At 39.4% G+C, this 15888-nt stretch overlaps 1 protein-coding gene across 2 annotated transcripts; it reads right to left on the reverse strand.

The window, feature by feature from the left end:
* Positions 1-288: 288 nt before the first annotated feature.
* Positions 289-14261, reverse strand: b3galt2 (UDP-Gal:betaGlcNAc beta 1,3-galactosyltransferase, polypeptide 2). 2 transcript variants are annotated; one of them, XM_079808515.1, is made up of 2 exons: positions 13453-14218; positions 289-4870 (listed from the first exon to the last, which is right to left on the reverse strand). In XM_079808515.1, exon 2 carries the CDS (start codon positions 4608-4610, stop codon positions 3294-3296), a length of 1317 nt encoding a protein of 438 aa, XP_079664641.1. In that variant the 5' UTR covers positions 4611-4870; positions 13453-14218; the 3' UTR covers positions 289-3293. The 2 variants fall into 2 exon arrangements, with proteins under 2 accessions (XP_079664641.1, XP_079664642.1); XM_079808516.1 differs by having other exon boundaries at positions 1159-4870; positions 13582-14261.
* Between the last annotated feature and the right edge of the window lie 1627 nt (positions 14262-15888).

A 15888-nucleotide genomic window follows, 5' to 3' on the forward strand; every position in this document is an offset into this window, starting at 1 on the left:
GTTCGGGAGGGGCGGATGTGCGCGTGCGCGTTTCATTCAGAACGCAAGGCAAAATAATCGTTTTTTCTCGATTGTACTATTTTGGTGATCGTTGGGAGGCAAAATCGAAATCGAAATCGAAATTCGATTAATTGCACAGCCCTAATCACATTGCAGTTGTTTTACAGGGTAGCCTTCATTCTTTCTTGTTGATGTGTTTCGGGCAACAAGTTCATACGCTCAATGGATTTTAGCGGTAACGTTAACTTATTTTGTTCTGCCCATTGCTGTCACATCGTTTCGTTTTTTGTGCTGCCAATAATCTAAGACATTTCTTACATTAAATGATTTGTTAAACACATTCAAATTAATTATAAATAAAACGTAATATAATGTGGTAATCCTCCTACCGTCATGCTTGAACATCTCAACACTAAATTAAAGGCCTGTCTCTTATAGACGGCTGTTTCAAATACAAGCCGGTGTAGTTCGGTGATTTGGGTGAATAGAAGCCCGGGCTATTATTTGAAGTTTTACGGTAGTAGTTAAGGCCACCTAATTTAAAGTGGGTCCAGAGACTGGATTTGCAGACAGGATGAGATTACATGAACGAATGAAACAACACACTAATGTGAGTAAAAAAAAGTATGATGATATTGCATTGTTACAGATCGTTTGATATCTATGTATTATGTGTACGTGTCTAACAGAACATACTTAGCACGCTGTCACAGGCTGGAGAATACTTTATTTGTGGTGTTCTTGATTCATTACTGTCTTGATGTGCGTTGTTCACTTTCTTGACTCGCATGTGTGTGTGTACGGTTTGCGGTTATATTCATCGATCGGGCGGGCCAAGTAAAGTTAATAAAAAAATATCATTCCAATCAATCGCGGGCGGATGAGAGATGAGTCATTGTGTTTGTTTGTTTGATAAAGACATTTTGCGAGCCCTGGCTGTGGGCTGGGCGATTCACTCCGGTTGCCGTTTGCCACACGCTGTCACTGACAGGGGGAGCAGAAGCTCATTAAATATGCGAATCTTATCCAATCCTAGCCATGGGCGTTTACTTCCAAGTCTTCAGTGCGGCACGCCCATCAAAACTGAGCGTGTCTTGAGAGAGCCTCAAAACCAGGTCAGAAAATAGCATATTAATTATTAATTATGTTTTTGAATTATGTTATGTTTTTTAACTATATAAGTTGACCTCTGACAACAGTATAAAAACATTTAAAAAAGCCAGTTCATGACACCTTTAATTAGAGTTTTTGTCCTAACCAGCCGCGACGGCGACACGCGATGATTCTATTTTAGAAACAGTTTCTATTTCTGAGACGTCGCGGCTGGAATAACAACACAAAACATGCCAATGATAATCTCAGGTAATGTTTATGTGCTTTATTTAATGTTAAAAACGTGTAATGTGACTTTGAATATCATTTATTGCTCCCAGCTTTGTAACGTAGTCATACTAAAAGCAACAATGGATAATTCACCTCAGATCTTGAAGTTAAACAAATGAAAACAAGAACGTTCAAACTGTGAACAAACAAGTATATTCTATGACAAAGATTGTTTTAGGAGCTCAGTATGCATTTTAGTAATGTTTAAATGGTGTAATATTTGTGAATTTGATTATGTAGGCTATACTTATCCATTTCCTTGCGAGTGCAGTCAAGATTAATCTCTGGTGCCATACACTTGCCGCGAGAGGCCGCCCACACGCTATTCTTGGATTGGCTGTGGTTTTTGATTGATTTGTCGCATCTCGTAGTCGCGTCGCATCTGGTGCGGACAGACAAACTGCTTTTCGCTGAAATCTTATCGCGTCGCGTGTAGTTCGGACATGGTGTTAGGGCGTATCCAAATCCACTAGTTTAATGACAGAAAAATGGTTGGCGTGCCCAGTGCATGGTCTAAACGGGTTGTCCCTATTCTCTTAATGAGTCATGGGTGTGTTTTTGGCGTAATGTGCAAAAAACCAATCAGAGTCTCGTTTCCCATTCCCTTTAAAAGCCAGTTGTGCTTACGCCATGGTGGATTCACTATTTACATGGCGGAATTTGGAAAAACTGAATGCTTGTCTAGAGGAAACAAGCTTTAACCTTGCGCATGAGCAGACCATTTTTATATTTATGTACACAATAATAATCTTTTACATTTTAATCCTTGTATCTTTAATATTTAAAAATGTTTATGTGCTGCTGGGCATCCCTGTGTGTGTAATAAGCAAAGTGTATGCACGTTGTGCACCCGCCTTTAGGCGCATATTACTAACGTGTTCTTTAAATAACACAAAAAATACTGCGGCATTGACTTTAGACCAGGTTTCAGTTGGTCAATGGCGCAGTCTATTTCAGTTGCCTCATATATAGCAACACGCCAACAATGCGCCTGAACACACCTTGTTTTTAAAAGTGGTGCAGTACATGAAAATGATAACTGCGTTGGGCTGAAACTAGCAAAAAACACTTGCATCGCGCCTGGCGCCACATTCCGCCGAGTGTATGGTAGGGCCCTTAGAGTGTCTGATCCAAAGAATCAGACACGGGTTTCAGCTCATGCCGAGTAATACACTATTTGGGTAATTTCACATTATTTGAATAACACTGGAAGAGACCACACCTCCGAGACAATATGCTTAAGAAATACATTTAATAAATAGTTTTAACTTACCCTCATCAAGGGCAGACCTGTATATTTAGTCAATGAAAAGCTTTGAAAAATATTATTTTAATCATATCTGACATCTATGATGCAATTAAATTTCATATATTATCTTTTATACATATGGTTTTTAATTTGGTTTGGTTACTGTAAACCGTTAGCAGGTTTTAGGTAGATAGAAAAATCAACATCATCTCATAATGTCAGGGATGGACATCTCTGAGAATCAAAGAAATGTGTCACAGTACAGATACCACAACTCCACCATATGATATTCCCAATTTTCCTTTTTTTTTTTTATACAGATACAGTGAGGATCTCGATAAAACTGGCCCTTAATAATATCACTCAAGCGTTAGCTTGAAGAGAAAGTTCAGCGACCTCTTAATATGTCTTGGTTAATTGGCACCTGAAAATGGTGGTATCACCATCATCTTGTTTTTGTTGTGCATGCTAGATAGTGCACACATCACTGTCTCTCACTTCCCTTTAAAAAGACAGGTTTACAATACATAACATCTCTCTGAAATTAAAAAAATAGTTTTCATTGACAATACCAAAAAACACTGTGCTGTTCCCTACCTCATAAACTGCTGAAATTTGCACATGCTGTGGTAACACTACTGCACCCCTGAGCCCTGGCTAATCACCGAAGACCTTCCCACTGCAATTTCCTATGGCGCGGTCGCCCGCTCTTATCCTTCGCCATGTTAAGGCAAGGATTGTGCTTGTTGCTTTGCAAGTGATTCCAGTATTTCATGAGTTCATTGGGCTGGAACTGGTGAGAGGTGATCAGGTGACTGTATTTGCAGCTGGAGTACGACACTCTCCAGTGGTTGAAGAGAAACTCATTTGGTGGTGGCACTGGATCGATCCGCAGTTTCGCCAGGCAGATTCCCACATACACATCCTCGAGGTGAAGGCGACGGATACTCAACGAGGCATTGTAGATTTTCACAGCCATGTCCCCCGAGAATACGTAGCCCGTCCCGGAGCAAAAGATAGGGTATCTCTCGCTGGAATACAGCTCTGGTGGCATGTACCACTTACTGTCCCTGTTACGGTTGGGAGCGTAGCCTCTCATTAGGTAGCCTGTGAAGTAATTCTGTCGAGGTGCCATGCTTGGCTTTAGCAGCTTTTGGATGAGATATTCTGTGTTGACAAACATGTCACTGTCTGTCTTCATGACATAATGGGCGTGCGGGCAATAGCGAGCAACCCAGCTCATGCCCATTAGCGTCTTGATGGTAAGGTTGTAATAGGTGTCCAAGAAGTCCTGCTGGATGATGTCATGGTACTGCAAGCTCTCCTCGTCAATGGAGCTCTGAGGATACGCATTCGGTATCCTTCCCAGCAGAAAGAGCCGGACGAACCCATAACCCATGGCTACGCTCTCGTTGCCCCAGGTCTGTCTGATGGCGTTCCTTGCCTCTAACTGCCTTGGCTCGGCAGCAATTAGCAAAACCAGGAAGGGACTGCTTTCGTTGCACTTGTAGGGCTCATTAAGCAGCCAGTGATAAGGCTGGGCTGCCAGACGGCCTCCCACTCCCATTTCCTTGTGCAAGCTCTTGGTGTTGCTGTTGGTGTTCGAGTTGTTGTTGCTGCTCGGCGAGATCTCCAGTCCCACAATCCCTTGGGCAGTAATCTCAGCCTGGTGAGAACTCATATTGAAGTTAACAGACGGTTTAGGGAGCACATAAGTATTGTCTTTCCAGAGGCTTCGCAGTGAGCTTTGGTTTCCCTTTGCACGCTCCTTGTGGGGGCGCAAACCCCGCATGGTGTAAACCAAAGGGTTGTCTCGCAACCAACTCCGGCCCTGCAGCAAATCCTGGTGGCAGTAGATGAGGAAGAGGGCGAAGACTGAGGCCAGCGAGAGAAGGCCTGCTACATGTGTGCGGAAGAGTGACCGCTTGACATTCCAGGTCATCTTGATGGGGCAGCAGTGTCGCCGACGCCACTGCATGATGTAGAGTGGGGCTGCTTAGCAAAGCACGGCGGTCACAACCAATCACATCAAACATGTGTTGCAAACAGCCGGAGGGTTATCTGAGCTGGCAGATGGGTGTGTTCAGGGCCGCAGGTGGACCTACGAGGGGGATGACAAACTGTTCATGAGAGTTGCAGGAATGCGTTTCTCTGACCCTCCCCAGTGACAGACGGTCATGCTTTGGGGCAGTTTCCTTCTGAAGGGCGACTGCTTCCTCAGACTGATGTCTCTGTGATCTAAGAACGAGAAGAGAAAGACAATGAATAATACTGGGTGGTGCTGCATGGATAATGTACAATATCTTAAATTACATTGATAGTTTTAGTAATGTTGGCATGTGACATTAATTGCACATTCATTCGTGATTTTATGACAGCACAAACGCTTCCCTCTACAGCAGCAACATTATGATTTTTCAGTCTCCTACATTTGCTGTTCATGGCAACACTGTGGGGGAGATTGCTAACAGGGGTCTCTGCATATCATGAGCTAACCTTTACTGCCCTGCATGAGAGTTTAAATTGCAGGTTTGCACAACATGGCATTCAGTGTGAACACTGCTGCCTCAGAGGCCCTCTAAGCCACCTCCCCACCCAGATGCACTCTAACAGTCAGAGAGAGGAAGCATCCGTCAAAATGAATTTTCAGGCTCCAGCAAGCAGTGTTGCAGGATGCGCAGCCAGAAGCTGCGAGTGATAACAGCCCTCACCCCTTATTCACCCTCCACCTTAAACTTATCAACACTGCACCAGAGGGATAGGCCTCCCTGCTAGCAATTTCCTCTCTTAGCCATTGCTTTCTCACACTGGGGGTTATTAGATTCTAGAACCTCTGCCCAGTAATAGTGAACGAAAATAGAAGAAAATTATTACAAAGGCAAAGCAGAGGTCTTGATTTTGAAAGTCATGTTTTGTTCGGGCTCATTTCCAGACCAATTTTTAAATGTTCTTTCTATTCTCTTGTGTTATATATAGGGCTGGGCGATATGGCCAAAAAATGATAAAAAATTTCATATAAGTCGATATTGATAATTATCATGATAAATGCCAAATCAAAGTTTAAAGGCAGCTTTTTACTCCAAAGTGAAAGTTGTAGAAGCCAGACGTTTTTCCATAACAAAATAAATCTCTTAATAGAAAATGTAATTTCTTTGCTCCTGCATGTTCTAACGGGTGATAATGTTTCAAATCATGAAACAGGTTTGTGCCTGACTTTGATGACGCATATCTTCAGCACAGTTTGCAGTGCAGGCTGCAATATTAATAACGTTAATAATTAATAATAGTAACTAAGTAACACAATTTTCTCTTGCACATTTGACATGCACAGTAGCAGCAGCTTGAGTTAGGATGCAAATATACATTTATATTCATTTACAGAAACAGTAACATCTGTAAAAATTGTAACAACCTCATTTTTATATAACATTTTACATTTTAATATTCTGGCTGTTTGAGTTTATTAAAATCAACGACTGGTCTTCATAGTAGCACACATGTAGATCATGATAATCACATGTGATTCAAATTATTTATCATCCTATCTGATGTCTTAACCAATTGATGTGTTTTTTTACTATATATCTCCTGTAATTTCAAGCTAATCAGTCCATTGCACACTGAGATATGGGTAATCATGTGTTCACACTGTCTGGTGGCCATTTTGAAAACTGTCTGAAAACTTTTACCAAAAGAGTAGAGTAGGCCCTTAAATGTGCTTTTTTGTTTTTTAGATGTTTAAGCCTTTATTTTGGATAAGAATATCTTCTTACTGCAAAATTAAGAGATTAATGTTTAGACTTTTGCATATTATAACCTGGAACCTGGATGTGGGAAATAATTACAGTTAGATCCAAAAGATTTAGCAACATAGCACAGAACATTGTTAGCTTACTAGCTGTATATTATAAAATTGTGTACTACACTAACATATTACTTCACAGGCATTACTGGCTGTATGTACTTTTAAATTCATTATATTATAAATGTACAGTTTATTGATATTCTGTGGTTTTACACTGCTGTCATTTTTAAAGACTTCATATTATTGTAAATTGAGCTTAAAGGGTGCACTACTATGAAAACCACATCTTCAGTGTGATATCAATAAGAAAAAGTATAACTTCATAGACATTTTCAATAATAGCTGTTCATATTAAAATATGTATGAACTTAATACATGACCTATATTATTTATATAGCAAAATTGTCCTTTTAAATTTAATATAATAATATTTATAAAAAAAAAAAGGTTTGCTGTTCCAATAAAGCTCAGTGTGCTCCCTTGAAGCTCATCCACATTAAACGTCTATATAAATACTTCATAAACAGACTTTAAATATTAACTGATGGTTGTCACTTCAAGTTAATCTTTATAAAATGATTCTTTCAAAATGTTGTTTAAAATAAACAAGAATTTCCCCCAAAAAACATGCTGTGAGCTTAATGGCAACAGGGGTGTGCTTAAAGGGTACAAACATGTACCCATTAAGCACAGCCAGACTTTTTGCATTTAATGATGTTGTATATCTTAATTTAAATGCTTTTGTCATTTAAAATAAAATATTATTGTGTGAGAGATTATTATTTTATTTTAACATAACTTCTTGTACTCAAACCAATACCCTGTGCACTAAAATGTCTCAATGTAGATTTTGGTGAGCTTAATAGGCACGTTTACCCTATATGGCACCTCAATACCATGGTAAAATGTAACTATATGGTTTCTAGGGTATTTGTATGAAAAACAATAGCCTAAATACATTTAGTATAAATGCACATGCTATAGCTTAATCACAAAAATAACGCAATTATATTCCTTTACTCCTTTAATACATTCAATACACAATTACATATGAATATTCCACATTTCTGCCACAATACCATGGTGCAGTTACAGTAAATCCATGGTAAATGATGGCAGTTTGTAGACTGAAAAGCCTTCTGACTGTATCGTTAAACTAATCACTAGACATTTGTGTTCTTTGCTGAATTCAAGCACTTCTCACTGGATCTCATGGTGCTGTTTAGTGGTCACATGACCGAGACCGATAAGAGTAAACACGTCTGCTATCCACATTATTCCTACGCCCCATGACGCTTTGGGCTATGGGTGTAACTTCCATTAAGCTGCAAACAATCAGTGAAAGGCTCTCTCTATGAACGTAATAATAATCGGTACAATGAGATTAAATTATTCAACCATTAAAAGGACATTTAAAATTCTAAAAGCATCAACAAGGTCCTTCCAACAGACCATGAATAACCACAAAATCGCGATTCTTTCTACAGCAATAACGGACGGGTTAAATATCACTGTAGTAATATATCTGTATTATGTAACATACGTTGCCTTAATCAAAACTGTTTAACTTCAGCATTGCGTGATACTATTTCAAAGTGATTTCCGTCATTTTGACAGATAATACATTTTATTTACCTGTGAAAACAAACCTGGAGAAAGACGAGAGTATTTGAGGAGAAAAACGAGAGATTCTTTGTGCATTCCAGTGAATTATTAATGGGATGTATAGTACATTTAATCGGGAGAACAGACCACAAATATGCAGTATATGTTGTCCTTTTTCATACTATTACAGCGGAATGCAAAGGGAAAAAAGAATGAAGCAACTGAAAAGAGCTCTTGCCATAGATATTCTTGTTATAATATGTCACGTTAAAATACCAAGCGTGACGTTATTCTCATGATGTCTGAAAATAAAACATGAAAGAAAATTGACATCTCAATCAGATAAGCTGTAGGGCAACCTTAAGATTTGAAATGATTAGGTTCAGTCCTTTTGTATGGAAGTTCCCGGAAATACCACGCATACTGGTGCTATATAGCACTAAGAGATATACACACTTTAACTTGGTGCTTCAGTGGTTCTTCACCGGATCTTTGGGATGACTGAGGTGCCGCTACCATATACCATACACCAAAAGTGGCTCCCCTATGATTACGAGCCCATAACCACTTTTAGTGCCATATAGCACCTTTTTTTATTAGAGTGTAGGCTCACGCTGCTGTTTGAACTTTGAGCCGTGTGGATAAATGGTCTGTGTGACGTGGTTCAAATTATTTTTTTCCACTTCTGGCGCATAAACATTATCTACATTTATTGAACACTTGGGGCTAGACTTACGTACAGCTTGCATCAGCGCAAACCCTCTTTTGGCGTTAAAAAAAAACTACTGTTAGGGTTTACTAAAGACACGCAGTGATAAATTAGCCCTGAAAAGGTGTGGACAGAGTTATGTTTGCGGCTGATCTTATTGCATATATGCATCTGTAGGAGTTTCTCTTTCAGGCGCAAAATTTAATGGAGGAGAGTATTTAAATGAATCACGCAAGGTGATTTACTAAGGTTTGTGCTCGGCAGTATTTACAGCCCAAAAAAAGCTTGTCTTAAACCAGATGCTAACTGGTAGATTGCGTTGGCCATTGATGTAATTTTATCAAGGAAAATTATATTGCGATAATTATAGCGTTTTATCGCCCAGCCCTAGTTATGTATGTATGTACCCAGAACTCCTGAAAACCACAACAAATTCCTTGTGTGTTTGCCAAGCGGCAACCTCCCCTAGTTTATCTTGAAGCCAATACAGAAGTGACTTAAACTGCAATTCATCGACTGGCCACTAGGGACAGGCTCCAAAAGGGAGCAGAATCTCATTGAGCCCCATGTTAAAATGCCCAACTATACAGCAGAAAAAAACATGTTTATAGCCTGGTACAAATTGTGGTTTTGGTCTATATATCTAATTTTGCCCTTCATGACACCTGGAGGGGGGTGATTTTTTTTTATAACTCATTCGTTTACATTATATAAGCATTAAAGTTCTGCATAATTAAGGGCGTGGCCACTTTGAGTGACAGGTGGATTGCCATTTGTCTGCTGTCTGTTATGCTGCGTTCACACCAAACGCGAATAGAGCGTCTGGCGCGGGTGATTTCAATGTTAAGTCAATGGAAAGGCGCGTTGACATGCGTCTGGAGGTCCCGCTGCGAATCCGCCTCATTCGCGAACTGGACGCGAATTGAGCGTCTTGCGCGATACGCGCGTTACACGCGAATGGTGCTTTTGTGCATTCACGCGTTTGAAGCGAATTCGCGTCTGACGCCCGAGTTGAAAAATTTGAACTTTGGCGTCAATTCGCACCGCGTTAACCAATCAGGAGCCTGCTTGCTGTTGTCACGTGGTAAAGTGACGTGTATGAGAAACCCTGCATAAATTAAAAATAGTACTATTGTGTCACAAAATGTAGTTTTAAGACTTTTTCAGGTGGGAATGTAGTTGTTTAAAGCTCAAATCTGTGGTTTATTTATAAAGAGAGCGCCTATTTAAAAAAAATAATCTTGTGTTTTTGGAGTTGTGAGATCCAGGCGATCACCGGGCAATCACCGCTCATAACCCCGGCGAAGGCAGCCTTTCCTCGGCCAGTCCTTCTGCCGTCTGCCGCTGGCTCTGATGTCCTGTAGTGGTGCATCTTGTGTAGATCTAACGGGCGATCTTTGCTCTCATTAATCTATAATTTGTTGTCTGCCAAATCGTTTTGAATGAGGGCAAAGAGAAGTTTCATAACTTTATATTTTAAGGATATTTAAACATTCATGCAGTGAAGATAATGTAGGAGTTGCCTGGACCACATTTGTGTGGCTATTAATGCTTAATATATATGTTTAATGAAAATGAAAAGAGGCAGAGTGGTGTTTTATGACATATTTCTCCTGGAGTGCCTTGAACGCGCGTCAATTTCGCTTCCAGTGCTCGATTTATACGTGCGTCCAACTCGCTGCGGACGCGCGAATGCATTCAAAATGTTCGCGCGTGAAACTAGACGCGCTAGACACGATTTTGACGCTCTATTCGCGTTTGGTGTGAACGCAGCATTAGTCATTACGTCCCGCTTCATTTTCTGTTATCTGGGAGTGACGCGCGATGACGCGCTGCCAAGATGGCAACGGCTAGCTCGACCCTACTTTACGCTTTAAAACTGCTCTTAAGAATCCTATGGGCGACGTCACGGACACTACGTCCATATTTTTTTTTACAGTCTATGTCTATGGTGTTTGCACACACTTGGTGAATAAAGCTAATTCTGATTCTGATTAGCATGCCATGACAAATAAGTAATTGTAAACAAATAAAACATCTCATAACTATCTCATAACACTCTTTGCCTGAATTTTCAGTATCCATTACTCCCGTCTTCAGTGTCACATGATCATTCAGAAATCATTCTAAAATGATGATTTGGCGCTCAAGAATCATTTCTTATTATTATTACCACTGTTGAAAACAGTTGTGCTGGTTAATATTTTAGTGGAAAATGAATGAATATAGGGTCTTGTATGAATATAAGGTCAAAAAGGAACAGTATTTTATTATTTTATGAAATATTAAGTTGATAGTTGATACATTTAATTTGCTTCAATAAAAGTATTATTATTATTTTTTTTTTTTAATCTTACTGAACCTAAATGGTAGTGTATACTTAGAGCTGTTCATATCATGTTAATTTGGTTAAAAAACAAAACCTTGCAATTTAGTTTTAAACTGGATTTACATAAACCCAAAAAATGGTAACAGGGTTGCAAAAATATGCAAAGCTCAGATAACATTTAGTGTGATGGCCGAGGTTGACGATCAACATTTCCAATCAAAATAAATCCCAATGTACCCTATTTTGTGGAGAGTTCCATGCGCTATCATTCTACCTCTCACCTAAATGTTTGTCTCTTTGGTTTGGTGACTTGTTTTGTTGCAAAAGCTGGATCAGACGATGATAACCTTCTCAACCAAATGTGCTCACCCAGGGTGGGCAATTACAGTAAGATGGAAAGAGGCTAAGCCTGGCTTTACTTTAAAGGTTAACACACTTCAGAACAGAGCGAATGAAATGCTCCAAAGGTTTCCTTTGTCATCCATTTGATATCCTGTAATGAGAGCCTCACTAGAGAACGCTAGGTACTGCACTCGCTTGTTTATTGCCAAGCTAACACACATGCTTGTTTAGAGAAACAAGAGAATAAATACATATTTATGTATTTGCTAACGACTGAGAGGAATTCCTAAAATCAACTCCTTTCGTTTCAGTTTATATTTCAAGCGGTTGCGTAAATTAAGAGCACGATGTGGCCACAGCGGTCAGCAATTACAAGAGCAACATGAGACTATTAGACTTCTAATAGGAAACACCTGCAAACAAAGTTATTATGATGGAGATCAGGCATAATTCGGCAATCAGTGTACCCTACAATAATAAATGCAGGAGCTTTTTAACCCACAGCTCCATCTTAAATCATTTTTCTCCAATGCATAACCAATGCATTGTTTTGCATTTTTTTCAGTCGGCTATCCATGTAAATGTTGGTTTTATACGTGGAAGGAAAGATGCCTCTCTAAAAGGTATTCACATTTAAATGAATAATTTGAATTGCATGTTTTCGTTAAGTATTTTAATGTGCTTAGTGTTCAACAAACATATTGCATTATTCTGAGCATGCAGATTGAAGCAAAAATAAGAAGATCTTTAAACTACAATGTCAAAGCTAATGAAAAACTGATAAAAACCACCTCTCAACATTCTGGGTGACAAATAATAAATGAAGGGCAATAAACGCAATGTACAATCACAACAAATCCGCACCAGATTCAATAAATCTCCATATGCACTAGTGATTCTCTCTGGAGAAATGATTAATTTGACATTGAGTGTCCCATGTGAAAACACTCGAGTTGGGCATTTGCATGGTCACTGTTCTGACACCACATTTGAATGTTTTCTGATGGGTTTGTTTATTCTACATCTGACACCACATTTTAATGTTTACTGAAGCTATATGTACCATGGCCTTTACTGGGACATTTCCGTTTGAAATATAACTGCGTCCAATACTGGAACGCCAGAGACTTTATTCAGAAGTTTGCGAATGTTCCTTTGAATTTGATGAATCACATATTGTGAGGATAAAACTATTTTCTGAGCATCTGTCATCTAACTTGGACTGAGATGAATACCATCCCACCAAATTCTGCTAAAAGAGAATTGTGGCCAAATGAAACGCACACACATTATAGCAGAATAATCTGCCAGCATACATCTTGGCCCGTGCATACTTCAGCAGGTTGTTTCTATTGTTTTTCATGTCATATGGCTTATGTGACAAATGTGACGTCTGATCTACCAAATAGGTTTGTTGATTCATGCACATTACTGTCACAATCTGCCGGCGTCCCTGATGAACAATGTTACAGTGCTTTTAATGAACTGCAACATATTTGATGCATTGATATTATTAATATTTTTCCTATAGTATTCACTTTTTGTTCTGAAGGTTTGTATTACCTGGGAGACTGGAAGAAAGACTTCAAAGTCCAATCTGATCTTTTATATTTTAACCACGGCTTAAAAGTGCTTTCGAGCAGAGTAGTAAACCATGGGTGGTGGTCAGCTTGCAAAAGTCCATCTCAGCTGTGGTGTTTCCATGCCAGATCTTGGGCACTATCCCAGCTGGTTTACATTTAATTATTTTCTTGGTTAAACTACGATTAAATGAGCCTTTAAGAGGCAGGTGTGTTTGTATTTTTTGTGTTTGACAGGTGTAGACAGTTCTCAAGTGTTTTTCTGCAATGTTCAATATGTCCATACTGTTTACACAACTTAGTGATGAACTATTTACTGATCCGTTTTCTTCCTCAGTATGCATTATGGAGTTTATAAGTAAGATTGGTCCTGTTAAAGGGCAGCAAAGAATAATTAGACGAAGAAAAACAACAACATTTATATTTAGATATCTATATTTCGAGACCTACCTCACTCTGTGACAGAGTGGAAAGATGCGCGCGCCGTCTGTCGACCCGCACCGCGCGCCATCATTCCCTTCAGCACTACCAAAAAAACCGACGATAAACCACCTCTTCACTTCCCCCCGTGTTACTCACAAGAACTTAAGCTCATTCCTTCGTTTTCCATCTTGAATTCGTGGAGCAAAACCCCTCCTTCCATCTGTCAGGAGCTATTGTTGTCTGGCACTGTACACATTAGGCTTTCTCTCCCACGAATGTCTGTGGTACTGACAGTGAGACCGCCACTTCTTCGTCCGTTAATGCGAATGCCTGTGATTTCTTCACAAATATAAACAGCAGCGGAAGGCGGGAACGGAGAATTTAAAAAAAGAAAAACGAACTTCAACGGTCACATTCTACGCCGCGCGTCTGCAGTCGTTGCGAGGTATGTCCATTGGAGTAACGGGGGGGGAAACAGCGAGTAGGGTGGCTCTTCCTGTCAGAATAACGGCTGCAAAAGGCCTCTCCGTGCCTGGTCTAACGGAACACGACCCCGAAGTGCTGGAGAAAACAGCGAAACCTGTCCTCTTCTCCAAATGATGTGTGGGGTGGGATAGTGGGAGGGAAAGCAGCTGTTGAAATGACGCCGCTCCGCTGACTGACTGACTGAGCCCCTGCGACGTCACTGCCTACTTAGGGGAGAATCCCACGTGATCCGTTTAGAATCACTCCCACTCCCCCCAAACCTACACAGACCCCCACTTCCTCAGTGAAAGAATGAATTTAACTCGCCAAGGGTCTACGGTTTGGCTGGTTAGCTTCAACAATTAGCCCCTGCTGGTAGATATCGTAACTACACCATTATGGGTCAATAAGGATCTCTCTCCATTGACGACCGTCGAAAACTAGACGTTTATGTGACGTTTTATATTGCTATTCATAACATTTTGACTTTATTGAAATATATAAATACTTTTGCTTAAAAACGGGAACTTGTGTTTTTGTTTCGTGTCTGCTGTCTTTCATTTGTCATTCTTCTCACATGATTGATTCCCCCATCCTTTTACTTTTTAAGCCGTCCGTTATTCCTGCAAAAACCTTGGTCTCACTTTATATTGAAGGGATAGTACACCCAAAAATGAAAATTATCCCATGAATATAACTCTGATTGTATTCGTCTGAAAGAAGAATGTCATATTATACACCTGGCTTGAGGGTGAGTGAGTATCACCCTCAAGCCAGGTGTATAATATGACATTCTTCTTTCAGACGAATACAATCGGAGTTATTTTTAAAAATGAAGAAGAATGTAATATATACCTAGCATGGCTTGAGGGTGAGTAAATTAAGGGATACTTTTTTTTTTGGGTGAACTATCCCTGTCTTTACTACTAGTAGGGTATGTACTAACATTTTAATTCATAATTTGATATGATTTGCTTATTTTGTAGTTAAATTTTAAAGATATCTAATAATAATAATAATAATAATAATAATAATAATAATAATAATAACAGCTGTAATTCATTTGTTATTACATTCATAATTACACTGTTAACCCACCTTAACAGCATTGAGCTCTCTCGGCCACTGTATTAAACATTACGAAACCTGTCCCTTGGTTACGGTTTGGCTCAGGCAGGAATAAGACAAGGAGAGGCAGACGAGTATCTCAAACGTAGTTTACTCAGGGTAAGTTCGGAAACACATGGATTGCATCACAGGTATAACAGAACAGCATCACTGGTATAACAGAACAGCATAACGGGTATAACATAACAGCATAACGGTGACCAGAAAAAGAATGAATGAACGAAGATGAACTTAAATACAAACACAGATGACTGAATAAATGAGGGACATGTAATTAACTAAATACAGCTGAACAGAACTAGACTAACGAGGGTAACCAGGGAAACAGACAATCGGCGGGAAACTCAGACAAAGGAACATGTGACATATGAAACCAGGAAGTACATGGAACCAAACACAACAGAGACAAACTAGACATGTGATATCCTTAACCCTAACCTCAATAGCAGTTTTGCAATATAACACGAACACAATACATTGCAGCATAGTCTGACCCAATCCTTTTCTTTTAAATCTCACAAATACCAATTTCTTACAAGCAATAGGCTATTTTAGAGCTAATCACTACTATAATTAAGGCTATTCCCAATTTTTTTCTATAAATGTAATTTTAAGTTTTAATGCATGCAATTTTTTTAGTTTTAAAGGCACAATTAAAATACAGCTAGAACAATGTTATATATTTTGATGACTTGTGTACATTATCCCAAATGTTTCCAAGAATGTTAAATCCAAAGAAATAAACAATTTTAATCAGGACACGGACCGTGTCCGTGCGTCGCCTATCAATGACATCATACCCGCGTTACCCTCGATTTCCGATTTTATTTAGTAGAAACCAGGGAAACACCAAAAACGCTTTAAAATATT

Source organism: Gobio gobio (assembly GCF_949357685.1).
Source record: "Gobio gobio genome assembly, chromosome: 24".
Classification (NCBI taxonomy): domain Eukaryota; kingdom Metazoa; phylum Chordata; class Actinopteri; order Cypriniformes; family Gobionidae; genus Gobio; species Gobio gobio.